General features: G+C 31.6%; 5 protein-coding genes across 7 annotated transcripts in view; 1 reads left to right on the plus strand and 4 right to left on the minus strand.

Moving 5' to 3' along the window:
* LOC108554382 (uncharacterized) overlaps positions 1-7,131 on the plus strand; it is a 9,859-nt gene extending 2,728 nt beyond the window's left edge. Inside the window, exons 2-7 of the mRNA XM_017909643.1 lie at positions 3,356-5,255; positions 5,475-5,638; positions 5,757-5,922; positions 6,008-6,271; positions 6,389-6,610; positions 6,679-7,131. Coding sequence (XP_017765132.1) covers positions 3,540-5,255; positions 5,475-5,638; positions 5,757-5,922; positions 6,008-6,271; positions 6,389-6,610; positions 6,679-7,131 — 2,985 coding nt within the window. The 5' untranslated portion in view covers positions 3,356-3,539. The remainder of the gene's footprint in view (positions 1-3,355; positions 5,256-5,474; positions 5,639-5,756; positions 5,923-6,007; positions 6,272-6,388; positions 6,611-6,678) is intronic.
* Positions 7,132-9,292: 2,161 nt separating this feature from the next.
* LOC108554384 (uncharacterized) lies at positions 9,293-15,151 on the minus strand. The gene is made up of 8 exons (XM_017909645.1): positions 14,910-15,151; positions 13,537-13,649; positions 13,235-13,453; positions 12,464-12,882; positions 11,186-11,891; positions 10,371-10,605; positions 9,889-10,098; positions 9,293-9,455 (listed from the first exon to the last, which is right to left on the minus strand). Exons 1-7 carry the CDS (start codon positions 15,019-15,021, stop codon positions 9,893-9,895), a joined length of 2,010 nt encoding a protein of 669 aa, XP_017765134.1. The 5' UTR covers positions 15,022-15,151; the 3' UTR covers positions 9,293-9,455; positions 9,889-9,892.
* Positions 15,152-16,402: 1,251 nt separating this feature from the next.
* Positions 16,403-19,084, minus strand: LOC108554395 (modifier of mdg4). The gene is made up of 6 exons (XM_017909656.1): positions 19,014-19,084; positions 18,192-18,399; positions 17,947-18,123; positions 17,419-17,884; positions 16,960-17,019; positions 16,403-16,791 (listed from the first exon to the last, which is right to left on the minus strand). Exons 2-6 carry the CDS (start codon positions 18,372-18,374, stop codon positions 16,403-16,405), a joined length of 1,275 nt encoding a protein of 424 aa, XP_017765145.1. The 5' UTR covers positions 18,375-18,399; positions 19,014-19,084.
* A 312-nt stretch (positions 19,085-19,396) lies between these two features.
* Positions 19,397-20,911, minus strand: LOC108554403 (uncharacterized). Its single transcript, XM_017909665.1, has one exon. The coding sequence runs from the start codon at positions 20,909-20,911 to the stop codon at positions 19,397-19,399; it is 1,515 nt and encodes a 504-aa protein (XP_017765154.1).
* Positions 20,912-21,225: 314 nt separating this feature from the next.
* Taf1 (TATA-box binding protein associated factor 1) overlaps positions 21,226-26,543 on the minus strand; it is a 7,425-nt gene continuing 2,107 nt past the window's right edge. For all 3 annotated transcript variants that reach the window (XM_017909673.1, XM_017909674.1, XM_017909676.1), the window contains exons 7-19: positions 26,347-26,543; positions 26,030-26,270; positions 25,604-25,962; positions 25,269-25,531; positions 24,703-25,064; positions 23,386-24,606; positions 23,071-23,313; positions 22,535-22,973; positions 22,313-22,455; positions 22,077-22,214; positions 21,871-22,006; positions 21,578-21,799; positions 21,226-21,494 (exon numbers count right to left, since the gene is read on the minus strand). In XM_017909673.1, the coding sequence (XP_017765162.1) occupies positions 21,280-21,494; positions 21,578-21,799; positions 21,871-22,006; positions 22,077-22,214; positions 22,313-22,455; positions 22,535-22,973; positions 23,071-23,313; positions 23,386-24,606; positions 24,703-25,064; positions 25,269-25,531; positions 25,604-25,962; positions 26,030-26,270; positions 26,347-26,543 (4,179 nt within the window). In that variant the 3' untranslated portion in view covers positions 21,226-21,279. The remainder of the gene's footprint in view (positions 21,495-21,577; positions 21,800-21,870; positions 22,007-22,076; positions 22,215-22,312; positions 22,456-22,534; positions 22,974-23,070; positions 23,314-23,385; positions 24,607-24,702; positions 25,065-25,268; positions 25,532-25,603; positions 25,963-26,029; positions 26,271-26,346) is intronic.

Genomic DNA, 26,543 nt, shown 5'->3' on the forward strand with positions numbered 1-26,543 from the left:
CCCCCCCCCCCCCTCGATCACCCACCTTAGGCGCTCCTGAATCATCCTGTGTGTACCCGCATTCCTGTGAACTAACCAAAAAGTATACTCGTGACCTAATCTCCATGTCAGTGTTAGAAACTAGGCTTCTTATTTGTATCGTTTTGTATAGAATTTGTCGTGACTTTATAATTTTATAAATAAATAATGTTATAAATGTTATAATGCTTCATGCAGTATAGAATATTATGCAATAATGAAATGAGAGAAATTTTTCTCTTAATTTCATTTTATATAACAAGTATAGCATATTAAGAACAACGATATTACTATTGCTCTTTTAAAGAATGAATAATTTAACATATTGTTTATCTTTTAAAAATACATACAAAAATTTTAATTCTGTACATATTTAAGATAATGAAATATTTTTATATCCAACATTTACATCTCTTAAATTAAAGGGACAAGAAAATGCAAACATTAATACTGCACATTTGTCCTACTTTTGTACCACAAAAATATACGACAACAATCAAGTAGTAATTGTGAATAATACATACAGTAGCGATTAAGGATTCATCGCGTGATATCTAATAATATCCGTCTCGAATTTTTTTCCTGATAAGATAACCTTAAAGCTACGACCACACCTTGTAGGTGAAGGTCCAGCATGGAGTCAAAAGAACAATCGATCGTTCGATAGGTAGAATAAAAATCGTAATATCTAAACAAAAATACTAATAAATAAACAAACTTAATGATAATGTCAAAAAAAAATATTTTCAACATACTGTTGTAATAATTTGATATTAATAGCATAATTTTTTTCTTTATTAATAGATTCCATTCTTTGCAGTTTCGAAAGATCCTTTTTATCTTTATAAATATTTGCTATCGTTCGTTGCTTTGTTGAATGAAACAGACAGTTCATGTGGTATTACATGAGAGATTACATAGATAAGACTGATCTGTGTCATCAGATACTACTTCATTTTTGTTCTGATATTCTTGGTCGTCCTGTCCGCGTGGTATATCGAAAGATAAACGAGATATCGATCGCATGTAAATTGTCGAAAGTCAAAGTATTACTCGATATCGAATAGATAAGAACGTCTAAAATTTTGTTTCCGACACTGATACCAAAATATCGGCGCCACTCATTGCTACATAACGTTAAATTGACACGTAACCACAATAAAGTATCTTTGTCATAACTGTGCAAAGAAAAAACAGAAAATTAAACTCAGTTTGTCATCTATGTTTGCGTTAAGACTTCAAGGTCCCTACGCTAATGGAACGCACTCTACAGTGGAAAGAATGAAAAGGGTAAATGTACCTAAAATAGCCTGCAACCGTATCGATTAAACCCTCATCGATTCTCTCGTAAACTTATAAATCACGCAGCTAAGTTCACGTTCAACAGTCGCTTCTCGTTTATAAGAAATTAGTAATCTACTTACCCAGTGACATAATTTTCCCGGAATAACATACCATACGAAAATCTAACATCAAATTACAATATAAATTTCTTCAAATAAAAAATAATAAATAATGAATATGAAGATAAAGAGTCTATTAGAAGAAATAATACAATCTGAGGAAAATGAAAACAAAGAGTTTCGTTATTTACGAATGTTATTTTTCGGATCGATAGTTATGAAACTGTGTGCTGTTATTAGATTGCGTTTATATAGTGGATAGATATGCATGTACTTTTTGGTATTTCAGCGGAGGTCGCTTCAGCGTCTTTGTCACTTGCTTGAAACTTGAAAACAAATTTTATTTAGAATTGGATGGGATTTTGTAAAATCCACAAGGATAGTGGATTCGTTGAAAAATAGGAGTTAGGTAGAAAAATGAATTAGGTTCAATTGAAGCCTGCCAAAGACTACTTAACAGGTGATTCATTACCGAGCTTTTATCAGACTCCGGACATGTACTTACTACAAAAATCAACCTTCTCGTATTTATACGAATAATAATCGATGAAATATTTTAAGGTAGAGCTCTCATTTACCGATTGAATCAGACTTGTGCAATTTATTAGCAACTGACCAATAATAATATTTTTTATTTTTTTATTTATTTTTTTTTTATTTCTTAGAAGAACCAGGTCTGAAAACTACCAGATAGGCGACGCCTTGCATTAATGCCCCCTAATCATACGCTGTCACTCCATTGTTTCTTTAGAGAAATGCGATAAGAGCGCAAGCTCGCGATTACGAGGCACAAATATTCTTTTGATCGGAGAATACATTTAAATCGTGGAATATGGGAAATGGAATAGAATAGGAAAATGTGCATAGAAGAGAAGAGTCGTTGATATAAACGGCGAATGTTTCATTTGCTTGTGTATTAAGAGTGGTGAAGTAGGAAGATTTGAGCAAGAAATTTAATTTACTCGTACAGAAAATTTTTAATTATTCTATCTGGAATTAATAACACTTACGATAACAACCTTTTAACGATAACAAATAGTATCGTGTAAAATCTTTTAGATACACCTTTTATTTTTGCAGTGTATGGTAACATTGATGTACATATATAGATATGCATGCAAATTATATTTTACAGAATTGTATTTAATAATTATTTGTGATAATCTTTATCTTGTTTCAGGAATACCTTTTTTTTTGTTTTTGCGCTATTAATTATTTTCTTTCTCAGCTTTTTAAATTCTCTAATTGATATGCACGCTTTGCTTGTTTTAGCATATACGATTAGTTAACTTAATCATTTAACGATTGATCGGAAATATAGTCCCTCTCTTTTCCTATCGATTTCTTTTTATTTGCTCACGCCGTTCAGTGTCGTATGCACATTCCTACACTTAGACACGCATGCACGCCTGTAAATCATCTTGCATTACCTCAATGGTGAGTAAACAGTTTTTTTTCGTTCTTACAAATTAATTTACTTCTATTTTTGTCTATTAACCAAATACAAGTTCTTTATTTTATGTCACCTTTTCCTTAATACTATGTGCTTTTCTAACGTATACTCACAAAGAACTTCTAATTTATTTTCTTTTAAATATTTATACTAAATATATTATTAATTAATATTATATTTATTGTATAATATTTATAACACGTATATAAATTTTATCCATTTATATAAAATAAATTAAACGAAGTTTTTATATTTTTCATAAAATTTATAAGTTCTTATATGACACGAAATATTTTACTGTTTCAGATATCAGTTAAAATATACATCTTTAATACTTTCACTAAACTTATTATTAGACAAATATTACTACAGTATTCTTCATATCCTTTTAGTAATCACCGAATAGTATATTCAAATATTGTTATTATAATTCTAAAATACTACTTTTTCCTCATATTACTGACAGCAAATTTTTCCACAGGATAAGAAAGAAGATAGAGCGTGCATGCTGAAGCGAGCGACGTTTAGTGACCCACCCAAGATCGGCTGGGAGCTCCTTATGGTAGCTGAGGGGCGTGGACGATCTTTCCCGAGCGAGATCCAAGGGCTGAAGGGCTGGCCCCGTCGTTGGATCCACTCGGCCAGTACCTACATTTAGAATAAAAATGACCGACCGCAACGAGAACTTCCTATGCAAAACGAAAGATCAATACAGCGTACAATCGGTACCCTACAAGCCTGCCTGCAATTGGAATAACAACAACGATATTCACAGCAATGGATCTGCGAACGTAATCAGAAGAGACGGATTAAGCGTAGTTAAGGATCAAAATTATTATCCACGATCGAACAGTTACCAAAGAGATCAAACGAATTCGAATTATCGTCTACCAAGGAGGGCACCTATCGTTGGTTGGCAAAATGGCAGCCCAACTGTTTTCCCAAGCACTCCATGCGGCACTCCAGATCCAGAAATGCTCGAAACGATCGATTTGTCTCGTTCACAAAGTGTTACATCGTCTACAAAATGTTCAGAAATCTGTCAGGACTCTGGCAACACCGAAGATCTCAGTAGTTTGGCGGATGAAAGGCTTCTTCAGTCTACACCGGCACACACCATCGATAGAAGCGTAGAGTCGTTATCACCCGATAAAGATACCTTCTTAACTACGTCTCTAGAAATCGGTAGAAGTAAGGATCTAAGTTTGCCTGATGATATAGAGGACAAGATTGACCTATTGAGCCCGGGTACAGATTATACAGAGGACAGAATACCACCTACACCTATCGACCACAGCTACATGACCTCACCGAATCTTACCATAGGACCCAGCTCTACCATTAAAAGCGATTTACTAACAACTTCGCAATCAGTTGGATCACATCCTTTCGAAAGAAGCGAAGACTCGGACAATCACAAATGTTCCGAAACCAGACCGATAATCACCCCTAATCCTGGCTATAGAGACGACGATACGCGAGATTCCATCGATTCAGATAGCGCTTTGGAAGACGAATTAACCAGTTCAACAAAAGATGGAAAAAGGAAACCTAAAGTGCCAGATGGCGGATGGGGCTGGGTGGTCGTATTAGCCTCTTTGGTCATTTCCATGATCGCCGATGGAGTGTCCTTCAGTTTCGGGCTCTTGTACATTGAATTTCTACATGAATTCGGCGCATCTAAGTCGAAAACAGCTTGGATAGGTTCCCTGTTTATGGCAGTACCACTACTGTCTGGCCCTATTATGTCCGCCTTAGTTGACCGTTATGGGTGCAGGAGTATGACTATAGTAGGTGGTCTGATCTCAGGATTAGGTTTCGTATTAAGCTGTTTTAGCAACACCATCGAGGTAATGTATTTGACTTTTGGAGTCATTGCGGGTCTCGGTCTGGGTTTATGCTACGTCACTGCGGTCGTGAGCATTGCGTACTGGTTTGACAAAAAGCGAACCCTAGCTGTAGGTTTAGGTGCTTGCGGCACTGGAATTGGCACCTTTGTATACGCGCCTATGACCACGTTCTTCATCGAGGAATACGGCTGGAGAGGTACTTGCTTACTTTTAGCAGGCACCTTCTTTAACATGATCGTTTGCGGTACGGTAATGCGTGATCCAGAATGGTGGATCATGGAACAACAGAAGCAAAACGGAGCAACACCGAAGAAGTCAATTACTAAGTCTGAATGTGATAGATCCAGTATCAGCCCTGTAGACGAATTCCCTGGAGTGGAGGAACTGAGGAGGATGCTAAAGAGCGGACATACGCCGGAATATCTGTTACAGATTCTCAGTACCACGACGGAAGATCCCCAAACAGCAAATGGAGATATTAGGTTCAGAAGCGTGGTTAATCTGCCCACTTTTGTGAAGCATAATGAGAAGGTGAGAAGCTGACCTGGATAAGTATTGAGTGAGCAGAATTCCGTAATTGCTATCCGAGAGCCTGTGAAGATTGGTGACGAAATTCTTACTTTTTTTTCTAATATTTGATCAAAGAATAAAATATCATTTTCGATAAAACGTTGAAAATGAATTTTGCTATTGCAAAATAGTTATTTATTGATTACGTACATTTAATACGTGCATTTTCGAGGGTTACAGGTGCCCGTGGAAGTATTAGAGTCACTATCCAGTAATCCCAGACTCTACAGAGTTATTTTGGAAAACTATCCTAATCTTCTATCATGTAGAAGTTATTCGGATAAAATGCTACAAGATTCCGCTGGAGAAGTTGGCAATAAGAGTGTCGTCACGATGTCTATGAGGTTGTAAATTTGATATTTTAATTTTTATTTCATTTCTTGTTTCTGTCTTATTTAATATTACCATATCATTGTAAATAATATGGCAAAAGATTGTAATACTGTCTGTTTTAATTAAAAGGATCAAACAAGCACCTAACGAACCAAAGCATGACAATTCGTATGTAACAAATAATGTTCACTCAGGATCTGCATGTAACACCATAAAGAATCATATAACTAAAAAAATATCTAAAAAAGAATCGGAGGAAGCTAATCCGCTCTTGGCTAAAGAACTTGAACATACAGTTAGTAAATGAATTGTAAACTATCTACCATATTGAAAATAAGTAAATGATCCTATCTTTTATACATTATTATTTAATTTTTTAGATGAACGATGGACGAAAATCAAAATCGGTATCTAAACAACGTATAGGAGAGCTTAATTGTGGAGTTGTCAGAACAGATTCACTTCCATGGTTAAGGAGACAATTTAATACAAATACTCATTATTTTAAAGATATTAGAGTTCACAGAAATTCGGTCATGTATCGTGGTGCTGCACTTAATTTACATAAATATAGATTAAGGGCTAGTAGTTGCCCTGATATCTATAGAAATAGTATGACTACATTGGCTAAAGAAAATGAAGAGGTACGATAGAAATCATTTATGACACAAGCGTGAAAGAACTTGATTTCCATATATTTTATTAGAAATACGAAAAATGATATATCAAACTTGTGGTTATTTTCATTTTTTTATTTTTAGAAATGGTACAGCGAATTAGTAGATTTATTGAAAGGTATGATGGACTTTTCAATGTTCCTGGAATTGCACTTTTTATTACTCTCACTATCGACGATCTTGCTATTCACTTGGTTTATCGTGCCTTACTTTTATCTTGCCGAACATCTTACAAGAAATAGTTACACCGAGTCTGATGCTGCAAATCTCCTTAGTATTATTGGCATTACTAACACAATTGGAATGGTATGGTTGATTTTATCCATATATTACTTTATAGATATCAGCGTAATTATATTTTTTATTATTACTAGATTGGTCTTGGATGGGCGGGAGATCAACCCTGGATGAATGTTAGTAAAACCTACACGTGGTGTCTGGTTGCCTGTGGTGTAGCAACAATTTTAATGTCAACATTAACTCCTTATTACAATTTATTGATGGTCACTTCGGCAGCGTTTGGCCTCTTCTTCGCGAGTAACTTTAGTTTTACTCCTGTTATATTGGTAGAATTAATACCATTGGAAAGATTTACTACTGCCTACGGCCTTAGTCTACTGTGTCAAGGTATAGGAAATCTTCTTGGTCCACCACTGGCTGGTTGGCTATTTGATATAACAAATTCGTGGGATTTATCCTTCTGTATGGCAGGTAGTTGGATCGTTGTTTCTGGGCTTTTAGTAGGGCTTATCCCTTACACGAAAAATCGGAAAATTTGGGGTAAAGGCCCTATCGAAATGGAACGCGAAAGAGATATTTTAGCTTGAATCTATTATTAATTTGCTTTTAATAAGCCATTATTATGTTAAAAAGAGGTAACGATGGAATTATTGATCGAACATTCACTGTTCTTTTAATCGTTGAAAAACAGAGTATTAGTTGTCGCGTTAATTTCTCTATAATTTAATGATTATTTTAATATCACATTATTTTTGTTCTGTTAGATACTTGTGCCATAATTATATTTTGTATACAGAGATAATATTAATACTTATTGAACCGTAATTTATAAAATGGAACTTAAAATGTACATATGTTAATAACGTGAAATTATTTAAATTGCAATTAAATGTAGTTAATCGTATTTAAAATTAATTGAAAGTCATAGTAATTCATTACTGTGAAAATTAAAGAAATCATTTTTAGAAAGAATTAACAAAAGTGAAAGACACAATGAACTCATCATGAATACATTTAATTAAACTATTTTATGTTTGATAAAATAATAATTAAAAATATTATTTTATCATGAACGTAATGAACGTAATGAACGTAATTGAATGTAGTATTTCATTGGAATTTTATTCTTCGACAGATTCATTTAGTTGACATACAGAAATAATCTTATCTTTTGAATTGCAATTTATCTTTTGATTAATAAGTGCAATACACGACAATTGAGTAAACGTAGTGCAGATATTCATGAACGATAAGACACGAATATTGATAGGTAATTAAAATATATGCATATACACTGTTATTCTGACAGTACAAATCTATGATACATCTTATTTAGTTCTCCTAAAAAAACTAAATCACCAATAATTCGAATAAATTAAAATTCTTACTCAAGATTAATATATTCCTTTTTTTTAAAAAGAGATACACAACATTTTTCTGAAAAATATTCATGATTAAATGGAGCTTACTTTGACGTATATTTACAAAACTTCTCCATATATGTATTAATAGAAATATTGTATTACATTATTACTTTTTACTCGTTACAAAAATATGAACAATCAATAAAATTAAATTTGGACATTTCCGAATAAGAAAGTGACAACCCTAATTAAATTTATGTACTCTCGAAGGTATTAATGGAAGAGTCTTGTGAATACAGCCAGACATTGGTATTCTTCTAAACTTTTGCCTTATAATGTCCACTATAGGTAACAAATTGAGAAATCAAGTCTGCCATGTTAATTAAAATGATGCTCGATTCTATTTCGCATCGTTGTAACGAAACGTCCCAACTGTGATCATAATCATCGTCAGGAAAAAATTATAAAAGTTTTGGAATTAGCAAGTGTATTATAGGTAATAAGTATTTGGCGCTTAACGAAGTTTTTTGAAGTGCAATGTTACCATGTTAGATAACGTAATTAAATATTACAATTAAAAATGATAAAATAGATTCAACGAAGTTCAATTTTTAGAAAAATGTTTGAAGCTTTTGGAAATATTTAATCGAAGGATTTTATGGTGGGAGCATAAATATACGTAACTATAATAACTACACTTCTATGTAAACACTTCCTTTTCGATGAATGTTTAAGTGCTTTGTTAAACAAACCACCACCGATTCAAATATGTAACTTCAATTATACAAGACATGGTTATTACCGTTTTATAACTTATTATATGAAAATTACGTGTAATATGCTTCCAAGTATAAACTAATAATTGATGGCAATCAAATTGTCAGATTAATCGCTATAGAGTTGAACTATTTGTGCAAACTACAGCTGAAACAGAAGTTTTCAGAACTAAAGTGAAATATTCGAATATTTACATTTGTGACATTACAATGTCCGAAAAATATTAATCATTGTAATAAATAATAAAAACATGTTAATTTCATTTTCTTTATGATATATTGTGCATTAATGCAAAACATATTGTTATCAGTGCATTGTTAAAAATGCATGTATAAATAGATACGAATGTGTATATTTATATAAATATATACATACAATATATTACGATATAATCCGTAGTTTGTTTTACCTTACAAGAAACATCTTTATTTCATCATTTCATCGTTTAATTTAATTCAAAAAGATCGATATCAAAAAGGACGGAGACAAAACTAGCATTGCATCGCAAATTTATACAAAAATAACAAATATCACCGTTACAATCTTTTCATTTGTTTCTTGCTTGTACTTCCCAATAAAAAATTGGAAATATTTAAATGTATGGAAATCGAAAATAGTTATAAATATTCATCAGCGCGATTAAATAACAAATTTTAATATACAAATCTTCCCTAAAGATCCAATGGTTCATTCTATTTTCAAATTCGAAATTTCGCTCAATCTCTTAGGAACGAACAGGAAATTATCTTCTCAGAAGATAGACACGTGACCTGAAAAATAATTTATATTACCACAGATAATGTCAGAGACGCGTGATATGTAAAATTAATTGGTTTCCAATATAAAATTACGAACATGTAAACGAATTTAAAATAAAAGAATACGAAAAAGATACGGTGCCGAAATCGAATTATCAGTAACATAATATCATGCAACATTCGAATTCATGTTTGAAATATCTCGTAACATTTACAAAAAGGAATATTTTTTTTTTAGTTATATAAGAAATCAGAAAATATAAAGAAAAAGAATACTAAAAGTATCACGTCACTATTGTCGCAATAGTATATTACGATGATACTATTTCTAATGTCATAACGTAAATATTTTTTGACAAAATGAATATTGTACAATAATACTATCCTTTCAAAAGGACATTCAGGTATTAATCAAAGCCTTGTCTATTTTGTATATTCTCCATACGTTTTTAATGTCCCGGTGAAGTGTTCGGATTAATTGGACTGGGTGTTGAATTTCTGCTGAGAATCGTAGGAACTCCGACCACGTTTGCGAGGTTTTCTACGCTTTTCGGGAAGGTCTTCGTAATGATGGCGTGCTCTGGGCCAATTAACGCATCACCCATTACGCCCATTCGTACACCGCTTCCGTACCTGTGTAGAGTTATCGACATATCTAAAAACATGACGAACACACAGCACGTTTTAATAAATACTGAAAACAAAATATCCAAAAATAAAAAGAAAAAAAAAAATAGAATGCGTATTGAAGAGAATGAAAAAGAAATAATGTTTTCTTCCAATCGTATTTAACATATTCCATGCCTCATTAATACACAATCGTGCGTCATTAACTATTTTAACAAAATTCTCGAAAATTTCCTTAAATCCTCTAGTCAAAAAACATCATAATTTTTGTAAATGAAAAATTTTTCATGAAACATTTACTGCAGTTGCCTTGAGGTGGTCTCCAATACATAACAGCATCGACTCCCTCAACTGGCAGATCTCCTTCGACGTGTGTCAACGACAAGGAATACCTTCTCGTTAGCTGATTTAGCATCACTTTAAGTAACAACGATGGCAAACACGAGGATATCAATCCGCAGGACTCTTCGGCCGCAGTAATGGCGTACATCGCACTTTGTTTCGATCTTGCCTCTCGCACGTTCTTCTGGATAACCTGAAATGAGCACGTGCATTATCATCTATCTTTATTATTCGATAATTTCCATCGATATTGATTTTTCGACGAAGGATGTGAGTCAATGATGCTGGAGCTAAAATAAGAGAGCTGAGAGAAACTACTGAATCTCTTTTCTGACATACGATTGCAACGAACACAGAGAGATTGTTGACCTATAATGCAGAATATGTTTTAAAGAGAATGATATTAATATCCAAGATAACGAGCACAATAAGTTGCTAAATCAGGAAAATTGGGTCAAACGATGAAGGCGTATCGTCATTACGCAGTTTGTTTTCATCCGGTAAATTTTAAGCTAATTTTATCCTACTTTGCCGTTTAAATGGAGAACCTGATACAGTGGCAGATATTTTACTTGTGAGATTAAAGAAACCTATTTTATTATGAATTTACAATACTGAGGACTATCGATTTCAATTCGGATTATTACATTATTACTTATATTAAATTACACAAATTATTAATGTAAAGTTAGATAAATTAAGAAAAGAGGAAGTAAAGTTATCTTTAACTAACTTAAGCAACAAAATTATACAAGACATACAAATAGTCATACCTGCAAAATTTCAACCAGATCATCTTCAAATAACGGAGTCTTCGTAGGAAGTGCAAGACACAAGATACCTCTTCCTTCATGATTCTGCACAAATATCGCTCTCTGTCTAACGAACTTGCCAGTAGCGAGCACGTCATCCGGTATTCTAACGCCAGAGTGCCGGAAGTACTCTTTAAGAGCATCTACGGTAGCAGCCAACAAAACTTCAGCCTCTGTCGCGCCTGTCATACTGGAAATTTTTCGAAGAATATCGAGCTCAACCTCCTCCGACCAAGCAACCACCTTTCGTCCGCAAGGAGATGTAGTTTGAAGACGGTTCGACTGTGGATGCTTCAAGAATAATTCCTCGAAGATTGTTTTTGGCGCCTTTATCGCGATCCACGTGATGGACAGCGCTTCTATAGTGGCTTGATATATCAAAGGAACGTAACACCATAGCATGGAAATTAAAGTATCCGGATAATAATGTTTATGACGTGATTTCAGGGCTCGTAATTCTCGAACGAGTAATATTGGTGTTTTCAGAGTCAACGTGATTGCGAGATACCAACACCATAGAATGGAGGCACAAAGGAATTCCAGAGGGTTTAAAGATTTTAATAAAGCACGTAGAAACACGGTGTGTCCGATATTTCGTTTGCTGACTTCTCGTTGGAAGATGGAGAAGACATCGAGAACTCTGGGTCCCTCTCCTTTTCTGTACTGCCTGCAGTGAAGAAAAATAGGTCGATAAGAAACTGGAAGAATGAGACACTTTAAAAATTTGTTTAAAAAATAATTTAAATTAGTTTAGTCGGAATCGTATAGTTGAATGTATATATAGAGCTTTATAGACCAAACTACGGTGAATATTAGGGGTGGTTTTTTTAGTAAATTATCCTTTATATTACTTTTAACATCACAATGATCTTCGATTTATATAAACAAACTGTTAAAAAAAATTATATTTATATAAAAAGCTATATAAAGGATTAATAAAAAGTCCTAAAAATTATTTCCATAAGAAATTATTTAAAACGAGGATAAGCTATATTAATATTTTTAACCTTAACTGCTGTAAGTTTCTCGTAGCGATACCTAAAAAGTGCTCGTAAATCTACACTTCGTTAATAAGATTAAATAATGTCAATCTACTGAATCATTGTCTTCGATACATTGGTGTAACTTCATTCGCTTCTCTTCTCGAATATACAACGTACTTTAACTAACTCAGATCATCGAAAACAAAAAAATTACTTCTACAAAAATTAACAAATAATCTAAGACATTATCCTATACCTTGTCATTTCCTTTACCGAAGAAACTAAAACGATCACACCGATTTTCGAGCATTGAACGATACCGAGCTGCTTCTTTAGAATCTCTGGTCTTTCATTCGGGTCGTTATTGTACAAAAATTCGTTCCAGTAATTGCTGAAGCTCTCTGTAAGCTTTTGATAAAGTTTTGGAAGTGCTGATGGTTCGGAGTAAAGATTCGTGAAAGGAGAATCCACTTCCTGACATGCCCAATCATCGGTAGAGTATCTCAATGGAAGGAAATCGGCCAACGCTAAGTGTTCTTGTCGAAGAAGTAGATGATGAACCCTCACTAGACAGATTTGATACTCCTCCCCGCGAAGGAAACAGTTTATCACGTGTACCTGCCATGGTGGTTGCTCCGATGGGAAGAATTTCGACGTGAGATCGCTCACATACTCCTAAAATGCATGAATCTGCTGCAAAAGCTACATTACAGAGATGCTTGCCTTCAAATCCGCGATTTAGAACTTATATGAGATAATTATTTTAAATCTAATGAAATCCAGTAACGAGTTACACGTATTAAATAATAAAACGCACAAAAAAGTATAGGAAAAAAGAAAGATAAAAATATAATTTCAGAAATTGATTTTTCAGAAAATGCAAAATAGGAAAAAGTGATTCTATTAAAATATATATAACATAAATAAGTAATTGGCGGAAAAATGAAAAATAAAGCTAAAAACTTTGAAACGTAATATAATATAAGATATAAGGAAACCATTGAAGATTTGGATTTGTAAAACCGACCTGAATGTTAGACTCTGTGATGGGTCGGCCTCTAAAGGAACATGGTGAATTTAACAAATGATTGTCCACGGAGAAATAATCAAGATCTTTCCATACATAAAGACCCCATCTTGTAGATAAGCCTGCACGAAGGAACCTCTTGGACGAAGTTAAATGTATTAAATGGCCACGAATGCTTTCCGCAATCGAACGGCCTTGAATCAGCAAAGTATAAATCCCCTACATTTAAGAACAAAATTCATGTAAATTGATAACCTTGAAGTCAAAAAAATAATTAAAATTGAACAGTTTTTTGTACCTACGTGATTTCGAAATTGATCCAGAATTGTTCGAATGCTGTTTTCCTCCACTACGACCACGTTTGGATATTTCCATTTTACGAAACGTATCCAACCCTTTCTTGACCATGTTAATACTTAAAGTGAAAGAAACGTATATTTTTTTTCTATGGTAATGAAATTTGACCATATGGCATATATCAGAAGTTTTGAAAATAAATGTTCAAGTTTTAAAAGTAAAAAAATGAATTGGAAAATGAATTCTTTAAAATTTTTGTCCAGAATATTAATTTTTGTAGCACTATTGTTATAAAAATACTTTGTAATAAAATTGGAAATATTTTAGAAATTCGTATAATCGTTAATCTTACATGATTCGATAATTAATACAAAATTCATTAAAAGTGCATTATCACGAAAGAATTCCTTTTTTAATTATCTTTCTGCATTATCTTCCATTAGTAAAGCATTTTACATTAATTATTCTAAAAACCATTTTGTAACAAAATATACCATTTTCCTTGAAATAGAGTATCCCTTCACCCTTAAACCAATTTTGAATTTGATCATTTGTTTCCAAGATAACCGAGTACGATAATTGTCACTTAACTTTAAACAAATTGTCTAGAATGATTATCTCGTTACTTGTGTTTACAATTCTGAAATATTTCGTTGAACCGATATCTGAGACGAAAAACAAACATATAAAAATCGTCTGGTGTTATACAAGTCACTTCCTATCAACCATTACGAATTTTTCGTGTATCCAAAGTGCAACATATTACGATAATTAACCGGATATTCAGCAAAAAGAATCGTATTTGTATAGCATAAACGATTTCGAAGAAACGTTTATAACTACTAAAACGAAATAATTCATCTAATCAAATACAAATAAATAGACTCAGCAGCAACAAGCTTTCTAGTCATTATAAATTATCTACATAAATAGAATATCACTAGAAAGAACATTTATAGTAACATTAATTTCTCTATGGCTGTTATTTACTTATTATTTATTATTTATTCATACATAAATAATGCTATTCGAAGTAGAAATAAATTAACAAAAATTTGCAAGACTTTACAAAAAATGACATTTAATGTAATATCAAGAGAGTAATAATGTAAGAGAACAGTAATAATGTAACATTATCATTTATAACACGAAAGGAACAAATCGCGTAAATAATTCAAGACATTATTCGTTTTCACAATATCTACACAATCAGATAATAACATTTATCTATAAACGTTTTCTAAAAATAACTTCCAAGAATGTATCAATCGAATTCATCACTTCATTCGTTTAAAGATCGTCAGACAAATGGATTACGATATTACGAATATTTGAATATTCGATCTCAATCGAAGAAACATTTTTGAAAGATAGTTACCCGGATAAACGAGCGACAGAAGCGGCACCAAAATGACCAGCAGCAATAAGCTGAAACACAAGTGCAACAGCAACGAGATGCCAAGGATGTCCAGAAGGTTAAACGCGGCCATGATCTTTGCGATAATCCTCGTACCTTTCGAACTTCTTTACAACGAACAAATCAAAACCGGAAGCGAATTGACAACGCTCGCTGAATCAGGCAAGTTTCAATTGTAATTGTACAACCGGTCGCGTGTTCGAGAATCCACGGTGCTACTGACTGCTCTTTATAGATGATTATGTTCCGAAGACGTGACCCTCGACCCCGTTGCAAAAGGCCAGCCAGACGGTAGTCCGATGATATTGCGAAGCCACTGTTCTTAGTCTCGTTCCCCTCATCCCCGGGAATCCTCGGGGATCCATGACATTTGCCGGGGAATCATGATTTATCGTCATCCATGCCGCCAAAACCAATCACGATTATGTTTAATTATAGGCAGTCAACTCAGATAATCGCTGAATCTTTCGGCCTTTGGTCCAGATTAAGGAATCATGAAACCTATACTGGAATATGGAAATCCATCGTTCGTTAGGAGATAAAGAATTTTTGGCGATTAGCAATGGAGATTTCTCATGCCAAGAGTTAGGAAATCCCTCATAACGAGCTAACGATAATTTTATTCTCAGCAGAAGTCAATGGAACAGTAGCTGTTTTAATGGTAATTCTTGTTATGACGGGAGATCGTCGGTTGGTGATTCTAATACTTTAAGACAGAATTTTAATTATTTTTTTGAATAATTAATTTATTCTTTACAACTTTATTTGTTCATCATGAAAAGTGATTGACACGTGAGTTTGATATATAATCAGATCATTTCCTGAATATTTGTAAAAAATTATGCATTTAAGAAGAAGAAATAAAACAATAAAAATGGTTAAAGTAAAGTCAAAATTTAATATTCAATATTTAGTGATAAATTTTCGTAATACAAGAAACTGAAAATGTTGTATGCCAAATATATTCTATATACAAATTTAAAATGTTATTATATTACAAAAAGAACAACAATCTCTTTCTGTAGTAATGATGAGTTTTATTATAATAATTTGACAGGTACAATTTGCAAGAAAAAACACATGTATGTCAATCTTTTATTTTATTAAAAATGTATATATATTTACAAAATGATATATTAATATACATGTATATTTACAATCGAATTCTTTTAAAAAGTAACCTGCTTTATATAAAATATGTAATCATTTCTAGATTCTAACTCTGTCTAATTAATTAAGAGAATATCTTATTCCTCCAAATTTATGAAATTTCTTTAAATAGCCTATTAATTGTAATAGACGAAATGTAAATAAAAAGTATTAAATAGATTTTTAGAAATTTTCTCGTTACTCACGAGCAAACGTCAGACCTTAGAAATAAAATTGCACCAATAATATCGCATATAATATGCAATAATTTTATGCAAATTTTAATATCAGTTAATTTTTTAATTTCATGCACCACCATCCACTAATGGTTTATTAGGTTTATCTCGCTTAGCATTATGATAGAGATACGAATGTACACGTAGACTGTTACTGTTCTTATATTTATTACCACAAAGTTTACACGTTAGACTTTCAAGCGGACCGTGTATATATCGGACATGTAGTTTCAAATTTTCCTTACGCGTAAAATGACGAAGACACCATGGACATGAGTACATTCGAATAACCTTGCCTCTTTCCATACGTAAAGTTGGTCCCAGTTCGGATATAACGCGCAAAGTGGTTTCCAATGGCAAACTGTTGTTGGAAATACCTTTAACAGTTCGTCGACCTTTACTATGACAACCAGTTTCGTACGTAAATTCACTTTCAAAACCAGTCATGTTACTTAAACCTATTAAATAGATGTAAATAAAATACTAATAATAATTCCAATTATTTAATATTTAATAAAATAAATAAAATATTTTAAAAACATATTAAAATATTAAAAAAAGTAAAATTATAAGTATAAGAAATAAATAGATTTATCAAAATGAGAAGATAGAAATTAAAAACTTACCAAATGGTTGAGTTTGTGCATCCTGATTGTAGGGAACTAACTGCATATCTGGTACATGATCTGTAAGATATATTATTTTTCTTTTCATTGTTTGTTACCTGAACTTACTGAATCACATAAAATTATCAAATTTAGATTTGAAACACCCAGTAAATAAGCATGCAAATATATAATTGATTTCATCATAAAATTAATTTGTGCTACAAATATTGAAAAAATTTGTACAACTGTACATCCATCGACGAAAACAGTTGAGTGTGTCAAATCTTTTGCATCTCGATAAAACAGCCAGTAACTGTAGTCTCTTCGCTAATTTTAATCATCTTGTTTTGGAGTATTCATTCATTCATTCAGCAAATGTAATATTTTTCAGCTTCAAATGATGTCTTTATAGTTATCAGCCTACTAATTACATAACTTTTTAAATGATTATACCAATAACATGTATAAAAATAATACCTTTTGTTTGTAAATTTTCTTCAGGTTTATAAAGTGACTCATTGGGCAAACATGTCTTGTATCCCGTTTCTGTATCTACATCAAGTGTATAATCCAATGGTTCATGCTTTGCTGTTTCTGTATGACCTATATCAGCTGTACAGTCTAGTGGTTCATCTTCTATATTTGTAGCAGCATTGTCTTGCATCATATGCATATCATGTATATTATAAGTTGAATCAGAAGTAGAATCTTGTTGACAACACATATCACTGATATTTGTGTTCTCTATAAATTCATTATTATGTAATTTATCTTTTGATAAAACACATTGTTTTTGGCATTGTTGACTCTTCTGTACAAATTGTTTTTGTTCCTCAAAAACTGGGGCATTTACATCTGATTTAACAGATTTAATACTGCTTCTCTCTGTATTAAATATTTGATCCAAGTTTTCTGCATTCTTCGTTAAAGTTTCTTCAAGTTTCTATAAATTAATAATAATCCTCTTTATCTCATGATTATATTATTAAATTTAATTAAACATACCTCTTCTGTTTCAGTGGTTAAGCCTTTTATTTGTAAAGTTTCTGCTACTTTCAAGAAACTAGCAATATCTTCTTGCTTAATATTAACTTCTCCCTGATACATAAAGTGAAGCATTGCTGATAAATCACGATAATTGACATCTTTTAAGATCACAATTGGATGTTTACAAGAGTTTCCCTGTATCATTGCAAGAAGTTTAATATCATAAAATAACCATCAATTACATTAAATAAATTAAAACATACCTTGAACAATTCCCTGAAATATGTGCTACAAACTGACAATATTAATTTATGTGCACGGAGTATTTGACCCTCTGCAGCTAATGTTACGTCAACCAACTGTTCATCAGTTAACAATGTATATAATCCAGAAGACAAATTTCTTGGAAAACTATTCCAAACTAAGGAAAACTGTTCTCCAGACATTATTTTTTTAAAAATATTTAAATAACTGAAAAATAAATATCAAGAAAAATTATTATTCATAAATACTGGTAATTTATAGAATTTTTATTGTATTTCATTTTAATTAATATTATTTAAACTAACAAAATTTATTTACTATTTATACTATTCAAATTAATAATTACAGTTTATATATTAAGTGATGACAAAACTTTTCTTTCTTCAAAATAAAGAAATATTGTCACCATTAAAGGGCAATTTGAGAATAAAGGAACAGTAACAGTAACAGTATTATAATTTATTTGAAAAGTTAACCTTTATTAAAACGCAATTTGATGATCTGACGAAAATCATTCACTAAAACTGAAGTTCGTTATGTAAACAATACGATTTTAATAATTGCAGTACAATTTACACTTAAAAAAATTGATTTAAATTCATTGTCACCATTTTTTTATAGATTTTTGAGGATTACAAAGAAATGTTTCATCAATTTCTAAGCAGTTCATATCTAATTTTAAATTACAATTTATAATTTATAAAATAAATATTTTGCGAATCAAAGTGTTCAGAGTGATGTAAGATGGACGAACAAATATCAATAACTTAAGATAAATTATCGCGTCTTTTTAATTATAAAAGAATTTTAGTTATACTAACTTTATTTTACATTTAGAAAGTGCAGGCTATGACAAGATATTTAATGTAATATCACACACTGTCAATTTTTGTTGTCTTTGTTTAATGCGTAATACTATGAATTACGCTATATAATGTCGAAACACAGCCATTTTGATGACAATTATTTGTATATTATAATTTTATGATAATAAGTTCATCATTGTAAAAAATTGTCTAATTTAATATATATAGATAACATATATATAACATAAACTGAAAGCTAAACTTCTCAAGAAAGACGAATATCGCTAATTCAAATCATTTATTAATGTTTGTAATATTACGTAGAATCTTAATATTAAATAGTCACACAAAATTTATATCTAAATCAAAGTGTACATGTCATAATTTTTGTAAAATATTTAAATTTCCTGTGTGTCTTCTTCGCGTAAACGGAAACATTTCCATAAACCATAACGAGCTTCCCAATCTACAAAAAATAAATCTGGTTTGTTCCAAAGTATATGGTGTGCTGCAAAATTGTATTGAGACTGAATAGGAGGATTTAAATGTGGAGCCCATTGTGCTCTTTCTGTCACTATTTTATTCACATATTCATAGAATACTTTAGCTTTATGAATCCAACATAAAAGAGACATAACTGCTATCACTGTTGCATGTAAATGGTAAGATACTTCAACAGGATATTTATTTTGTTTCAAAGTTACATCTTGTAAATTCATTAAAAGACAAACTAGAGCTGCAGCTGTAAATCCACATGGAACTTCTATAGCAATGAGACAAATAGTACAATAAGTTGTTTCTAAATTCATACGGGATGCACAATGATTTATGATACTCTTTAGGAGGCTATCGTGTAAAATTTCTCTATGAAGTTTACAGAATAGTTTATCTTCTTTAAAACATGTACCTATTGTTAAATCAAATTGAGTATCTTCGAAAAATATCTTAGGTGTATCAAAATTCATTTTATTCTCTTTTCTATCAAGCAAATATTGAATAACTCGGTTACCTAATAAGTTGGTTATTTTACTTGTTGATGCAATCATTTCCATTAATAATGGAAATATCTTAGGAGTTAAAGTTTTTTCATATAATGTTACTTCATGCACATAAGCTGTATATTCAAGTGTACTACCAAATTCTAAGATAATTTCCTCTGTCATACCTTCTTCAACAACCCATGAACACATGTGTTGAACTATGATGAGAAGATGATCATTATATATGTGTTTTACCATATTAAGAATGCAGACTTCCAAACCTTTCTTAAGTGTTGCATATGGTATAAAATTAACAGTTGAATGTGTACTAGTTATGGAAATATAAAAAAGATTTAAAATTCTTTCAATAACAACCACTGTATCGTGTGTATCTGGCCAGTCATAAATATCTAATAATTCATATAATATTCTAATGATCTTTCTTGTATCTTCTACATTTATGTTTGGATCCTCAATTTTATCCCATATAGCATGAATCATTAATGATGCATTAACACCATTTTCCAATAGATTACACATAATTTCAAAACAAAAAGTTTCAAACTCCCAAAGCTTATCTTCATAAATCATGTTAAGTACAGCTTTAAGAATTTCATTAGATTTTTCAGGAACGTATATTTGTAATAAACTATTATAACATTCTTTTGCAAGACGACATTTTCTTCGTCGTTTCCATTCACACACGATATCGGTTTGGGATAAAATTTCATTATAATAAAAGAAAAGTTTAAGGGTACATACAATAATAGCATTTGGTTCATAAATTATTAATTGCTCTTGTAATGCATTTCTTGTTATACTAATTATATGATTAAGCATTTTGTCTTGGTCGCGTGGTGAATGTAGAGATACAGTAGGACATATGTGATGTACATAATCCATTTTAGTTTTCAATTCTTTCTCAGTAATCATTATTAAATAATATTATATTAATACCGTAAAGAAACATTATAAACAGAATTTTGGTTATAAATATGTTATAAGTAAATACAACTGAATTTGCAGTTTTTAATATTCGACTATTTTTCTTTACAAATTTTATACAGTTTACTTTGCGTAAAAAATAAAATACGCGTGAAATTTAAAAAACAATTTTCTACTATATATTTACATATATGTATACATAATATTCATAGATATGCATTGCAGCTATTCAGACGTTTGTTTTAGTTTTTACAAAATCATTTTTAAATACGAATTTCATCATATGTATGAATCTCTTAATTTAAGAAGTAAACTACAAAATAGTATTATTGCTATAAAAAAGCTGTTAAGCTTTTTTAGAACCACAGGTCACCACCAACATCTTCTTCTGGTTGCGGTAATTGTTGTGGCGTTTTTTGTTTTTGTTTCGTGTTATTTTCTGCATCATCGTCACTTTCCGATACTGCAAGATCATCCTGTATCTTATTTTCATTTTTCTCTGCTCTTGCTGGTAAACCAGCTAATAAGAAGTCCGAAGGATCGTAATTTGGATCAACATCCATACTTTCATCTGCAATTTAAAAAACGATTTGCTTAATACAATAATAAAATGATAAATAAATTTATTAAGTGTTTCGTTTCACAATTACCAACCTTGCTGTAGCAATTGTTGGTCCGCCATATAAAAACCGACATTACCCAACTGAACCATTGCTTCTGCCGCTTGTTGACTATCATCATCCGCCAACACTACTCCACCTTCTGCATTTTCTCTAACTTCGTTCAACTCAAGTGTTTCCATTTCAGCATTCTCGGACTGTTCATCCGCACCAAATGGAACCTCATCGAATTCATCTTCACTAGAGAATTGTAAATCTAAAACGAAGTTGATTAATGACATTTTCATTTAAGTAAAACCAAACACATACATTTAAAATTTGTTTTACCTTCTTCAAGAACATCTTTCTTTTTCGAATTTACACTTCTGCTACCATCACCTTCCATATCTCCTTCCACGTCTACAAAGTCAAAATCATCCATATTCGATTTTCCGAATGGATTTTCTGGTGAACTTGTTTGACTCTGTAAAAGATATTAAATTTATTAAGTTTCCTATTAAGAAACGAAAATTTTATATAGATAGATATAATACCCCTCTAAGTTCTGGTTCTACAATAGTATAATTCTCTTCATCTGGACCAAGCCATGAAGGATCAATGTCTGCTTGTTCCATCGCTCGTTTTTGTACCAATAATATATTATTTTCTAACTGTGTTAAATGTTCATCATACTACAGAACATAATTTATTATAATTATTATAAGTATACAGAAGATTATAAGTACGAAATTAAAATATAATAAATATTTTGGAAAATGTCTCTAATTACCTCATCTAATGTTTCTTTACAAACTTTTACTAACAATTCTGCCTTTTGTGTAAATGGAGATTCTTTTCCATTATATACTGTACAATTTTCCAAAATTTGTTCTATATCCCTAAGGAACTCATGTCGATTATGATACTTATGTGCTGAAAGAAATAAATGTAATTAAATAACTGTCAAAAAATTGGAAAGATTTCCCCCTATTGTTAATATAGTTTAACTTACCAGACACTTTTTTAGATATAGTTTCTAAATCCATAGGTCTTTTAATAACACTATAATAATCTTTCACTAACTTCTTATTAACTGGTTTTAAGAATGGCCAAGCTTCTGTCATAGATTTCAACTTATTATTTACAACATTATCTAAGATAAAAGTGAGTGCAACTTGATCATTATCATCCAATAAAGGATTAATTGCTTTTTCTAATCTCATTAGACGATCTTCTTTTTCTCCAAGTCTTTCTACACAAGTTTCAAGCATACGCTTAGCCGCTACCGTTAATGAACTCTTTGGACCATTATACAAGGTTGAATTTTCTACAATTTGATTAACGTCAGCTAAAAACTCTTCTCGACTTTGGTATTTCTTTAATCTCAGATTTTCACGTATAGTTTGTAAATCCATAGGTCTTTGTATAATTTTATAATAATCAGGAACAATCTGATAAAAAAATTATAAAATATGTAGATAAATTGTTTAACTATAAATAATTAAAAAACTAATTGATATGAAAATGTTTAATCAAAATAAAACATACTTTAGCATTAACAGGAAATAAGAAAGGTTGAACATCAGGTAAATCTCGCATTTCATTAAGTATACTTTCTAACATTGTAGACATAACAACAACGGGATCTGTTCTACGTCTATTAGCAGGTCTCTGTTGTCGTTTAAGATAATCACAGTGATCATCTCCAGTAGCTCTCCTTCGTTTTTTAGAGTTGACGGCCTCCTTAGGTACTTTCAAAAGTAACGTACGTCTCTTCATCTCTTCAGCATGCTATAAAAAGCAACATTAGAAATTAATATATCCCTTTAATATTAATTTTGTTTAAATGGCTAAATCAATTACCTTAATTAATTTAGACGATAATTTCACTTTAGTTCCATCTACATTCACGAGATCCTGGTCATCCGTATTAAGTTGCTTCTCAATTTCTTCCTCCTGTTCCTCTGTCATTGCAACATTCACTGGTGCTGTAGTTATACTATTTTGATATAAGGGGCAAGCTTTATTCGTACGCATGTGACCTACATTACCGCAAGCACCACATTTCAGTTTAAGATCTGGTTTAAGTTTAGGTTTTTTACGTTTAGAAGGAGAAACTTCGGGTTTAGGATGTTTAGAAGCAGGAGAAGTAGATTGGAAAGAATTACAGAATGGAAGGATACTGTTTGAGGATGTAGTGATTGGAGTGTTGGTATTACTACGGTCGAACATATTACTCGATGATGCATTGCCCCCTGCCATTGGACCACCAAGCATACGTTCTCGTTCTTGGTTCCGCTTAATTCTGCGTAATTGTTCCTGAATTCTTCTTTTCTCCCTCTTCATTTCTTCCTTTTGAGCCTCATCCAGCGTTGCAAATTGTTTAATGAAAGTTTCATCCTTAGAATTTCTAATTTTTATGTAAGTATCTATTACTGCTGATTTTCTTACTAATTCTACCCTTGTAAATTCTTTTCCCTCTGGGTTTCTAAATGTTCGATAAATCTTAAGAATTCTACCCTGTTGCGAATTAAAATTATTTACAGGACTATCTTCTTCATCATCCTTCTTTTTCTCTTTAGTTTTCTTATCCTGTTCTTGAACCTCACCCATTAGCATTTTTCGTAATTCATGTCGTTGTTGTTCCTCTCGTTCGAGAGATAATTGAGTACTAGTTTTCTTGTTAGAAAGCATGTTTTCTATATTTTTACCCATCTCTTCTATATCAGAACTGTCTTCTTCAGAACTCTCGCCCTCATCTGTACTCAACACTTCATTAGAAGATAAAACACGATTTTGTAAATCGAAAATTCTTTGGCATTCTTCTTTATATCTTTCTTGATGTTCAGCTATAGAAAATCGATTTCCGCGTGAAAACTTAGTCATACCCTCCTCTCCAGCTTTAGCTTTTTCTGTAGATAATGTTCTAACAACATCAATGACTTCCCATCGCGATAATTTTTTTATTTCTTCTTCAGGCACACCGAATTTTCGAAGTAACGCTTTTGCATTATTTAATGACAACCTTCTTAAATCAGCATCAGTTCCAGTTACAGTCCTCTTTGGTTGAGCTTCTTGTTCTTCCTAATTGGTATTAAAAAAACGATACTGTGTACAAAAGTATATTACATATGAATGTACACAAAAAGATTACAACAGTAAGATGCAATAGATACTTACCTTACTAATTGTGGGTTTATTTGGTACTCGAACATAAGAAAATCCTTCACCACAACCTGTAGGATCAGCTGGTCCTGCCAGTTGTAACAAACACTTGCCTTTCATAGCTTGGATATATGCCCTTGTTGTATTCCAAGGTGCGACTTTAACTTCATCATCCATTTTTAATTGCATTTCTTCATCATCATCATCTTGAGGGGTAAATAGGAACTTTTCACCATAACCAGCATCTTTTAATCTTTGCTCTGCTGCAATCATACTAAAATAAGCACAGCATTGTTCAGGTGACACCATTGCTCGAATTTCTTCTTCAGTTGGTAATCTGAAGTCAGGTTTTATAACCCACCAATTTGAATCCATGCCTAATACAAAAAATATAATATTTATTAAATTTAAAATACTTGAAAAAAATTTGAAAAACTTAAGGATTAATGTATAGATAATAATCATATATCTAATATACATATAATAATAATATATTTAACATTAGTTATACTAAACTGCAAAATTGCTTTTGCATTATTATTTATTGTTACATTTATTAAACTATATTTCTGTATACATACCTGTCCTTTTAAAATCAGCGCATAGTTTCAAACGTTTCCTAATACTACTTTCACTATGCGAAGGAAATGCTTTCTTAATATCATCCATTTTAATACGTCGAGGTGTATCTCGAGATTTCCAAAATAATCTGTATATAAACACTTGTAAAAAATCTCTTACAAAATTATTAGCTCTCTTTGAATTAGGACCTGGAACTTCATATAATGGACACTCTTGACCAGCAACAAATAAAGCATCCATTTCTCTGATATAATATTGTTGTCTATATGTACAAACAAAATGATTAATCATGATACATTTTTCATACTGTAATAGAAAAATGTAACTACAATACCTTGTCCTGATAATTAAGAAATCTGTCTCTGGAATTTTATGTTCATAAATTGGCGCTCTGTACATATTGTTTTCAACTGCTTGTATGCTTTGACCAGGTGTAAGAATCCCAAGGAATGGACTAGTATGTGCATAAGCAGTTTCGCCATATTTGTATTTTTGTGGTCCTTGATCTTTTCCTGCCTTCCTTTTATAATAATTTTTCACCTTGGAGCACATCCCTACTTGATTCATTAAAGGAGGATGTTCTTCAGAAAATTCAACAAGCACTAATTCACCATCTTTGCCAGTTAAATCTTCTGGAGTTCTCATGAAAAAGACATCACCTCCACCAGATGCAATTCTTTCTTGTTCTCTTTGCTAATGTACAAATATATTCAATCTTTATTTCACCTTAACAAGCACAATCATAGAAAATAATACATACTTTTGATTTCTTTTTTATGTGTTTTATTAATGGTAAGACAGAATGTGGGCCAGGATGTGCAAGTGGTCCATGACTAAATCTTCTTAGAGGTGGCCTATGAAAATTTCGAAGCCGCATTGGACCCATATGAGTTTGAACAAATGGAACACGTAATTCTACTACTGGTGTACTGTGTTGTATCAAATTTCCACCTCCAACTTTTAATCGTAATGTCGTTTCTGAAGAGCGTGGCATATAATATCTAAATAACACCAAAAATATTGAATTTCTTTTTTATAGAAATTAAAGTAATTTATATTATTAAATTATTAACTTACGTGTCATTTGAAATATTAAATGGATCTCTATCAGGTGATTTTGGTGGTGGTGGTGGAGTGTCTTCCTCTAATACATTAATTACACCAGCTTTTCCTAATAATAGTTTACTCTTCTTAACATGAGGGTGGGGTATTTTGACTTTTGGTTGAGGTCCATTATCTTTATGAATCAATGCTGGATCTATGTCATCAGGAAT

The sequence above is a fragment of the Eufriesea mexicana genome, unplaced genomic scaffold, assembly GCF_001483705.2.
Source record: "Eufriesea mexicana isolate 0111107269 unplaced genomic scaffold, ASM148370v2 scaffold20249, whole genome shotgun sequence".
Classification (NCBI taxonomy): domain Eukaryota; kingdom Metazoa; phylum Arthropoda; class Insecta; order Hymenoptera; family Apidae; genus Eufriesea; species Eufriesea mexicana.

Bases quoted from the DNA above. Each gene is read 5' to 3' on its own strand.
- LOC108554384 (XM_017909645.1), bottom strand. From the start codon at position 15,021: ATGGCCGCGTTTAACCTTCTGGACATCCTTGGCATCTCGTTGCTGTTG. The intron at 12,883-13,234 runs GTCGGTTTTACA...CATGCATTTTAG, and splicing joins TCACAGAGTCTAACATTCAG to GAGTATGTGAGCGATCTCAC. The intron at 10,099-10,370 runs GTAAATGTTTCA...TCATGTTTTTAG, and splicing joins ACCACCTCAAGGCAACTGCA to ATATGTCGATAACTCTACAC.
- LOC108554395 (XM_017909656.1), bottom strand. From the start codon at position 18,374: ATGTCTGGAGAACAGTTTTCCTTAGTTTGGAATAGTTTTCCAAGAAAT. The intron at 18,124-18,191 runs GTATGTTTTAAT...GCAATGATACAG, and splicing joins ATTTCAGGGAATTGTTCAAG to GGAAACTCTTGTAAACATCC. The intron at 16,792-16,959 runs GTAAGTTTTTAA...TCTATTTAATAG, and splicing joins TGCACAAACTCAACCATTTG to GTTTAAGTAACATGACTGGT.
- LOC108554403 (XM_017909665.1), bottom strand. From the start codon at position 20,911: ATGATTACTGAGAAAGAATTGAAAACTAAAATGGATTATGTACATCAC.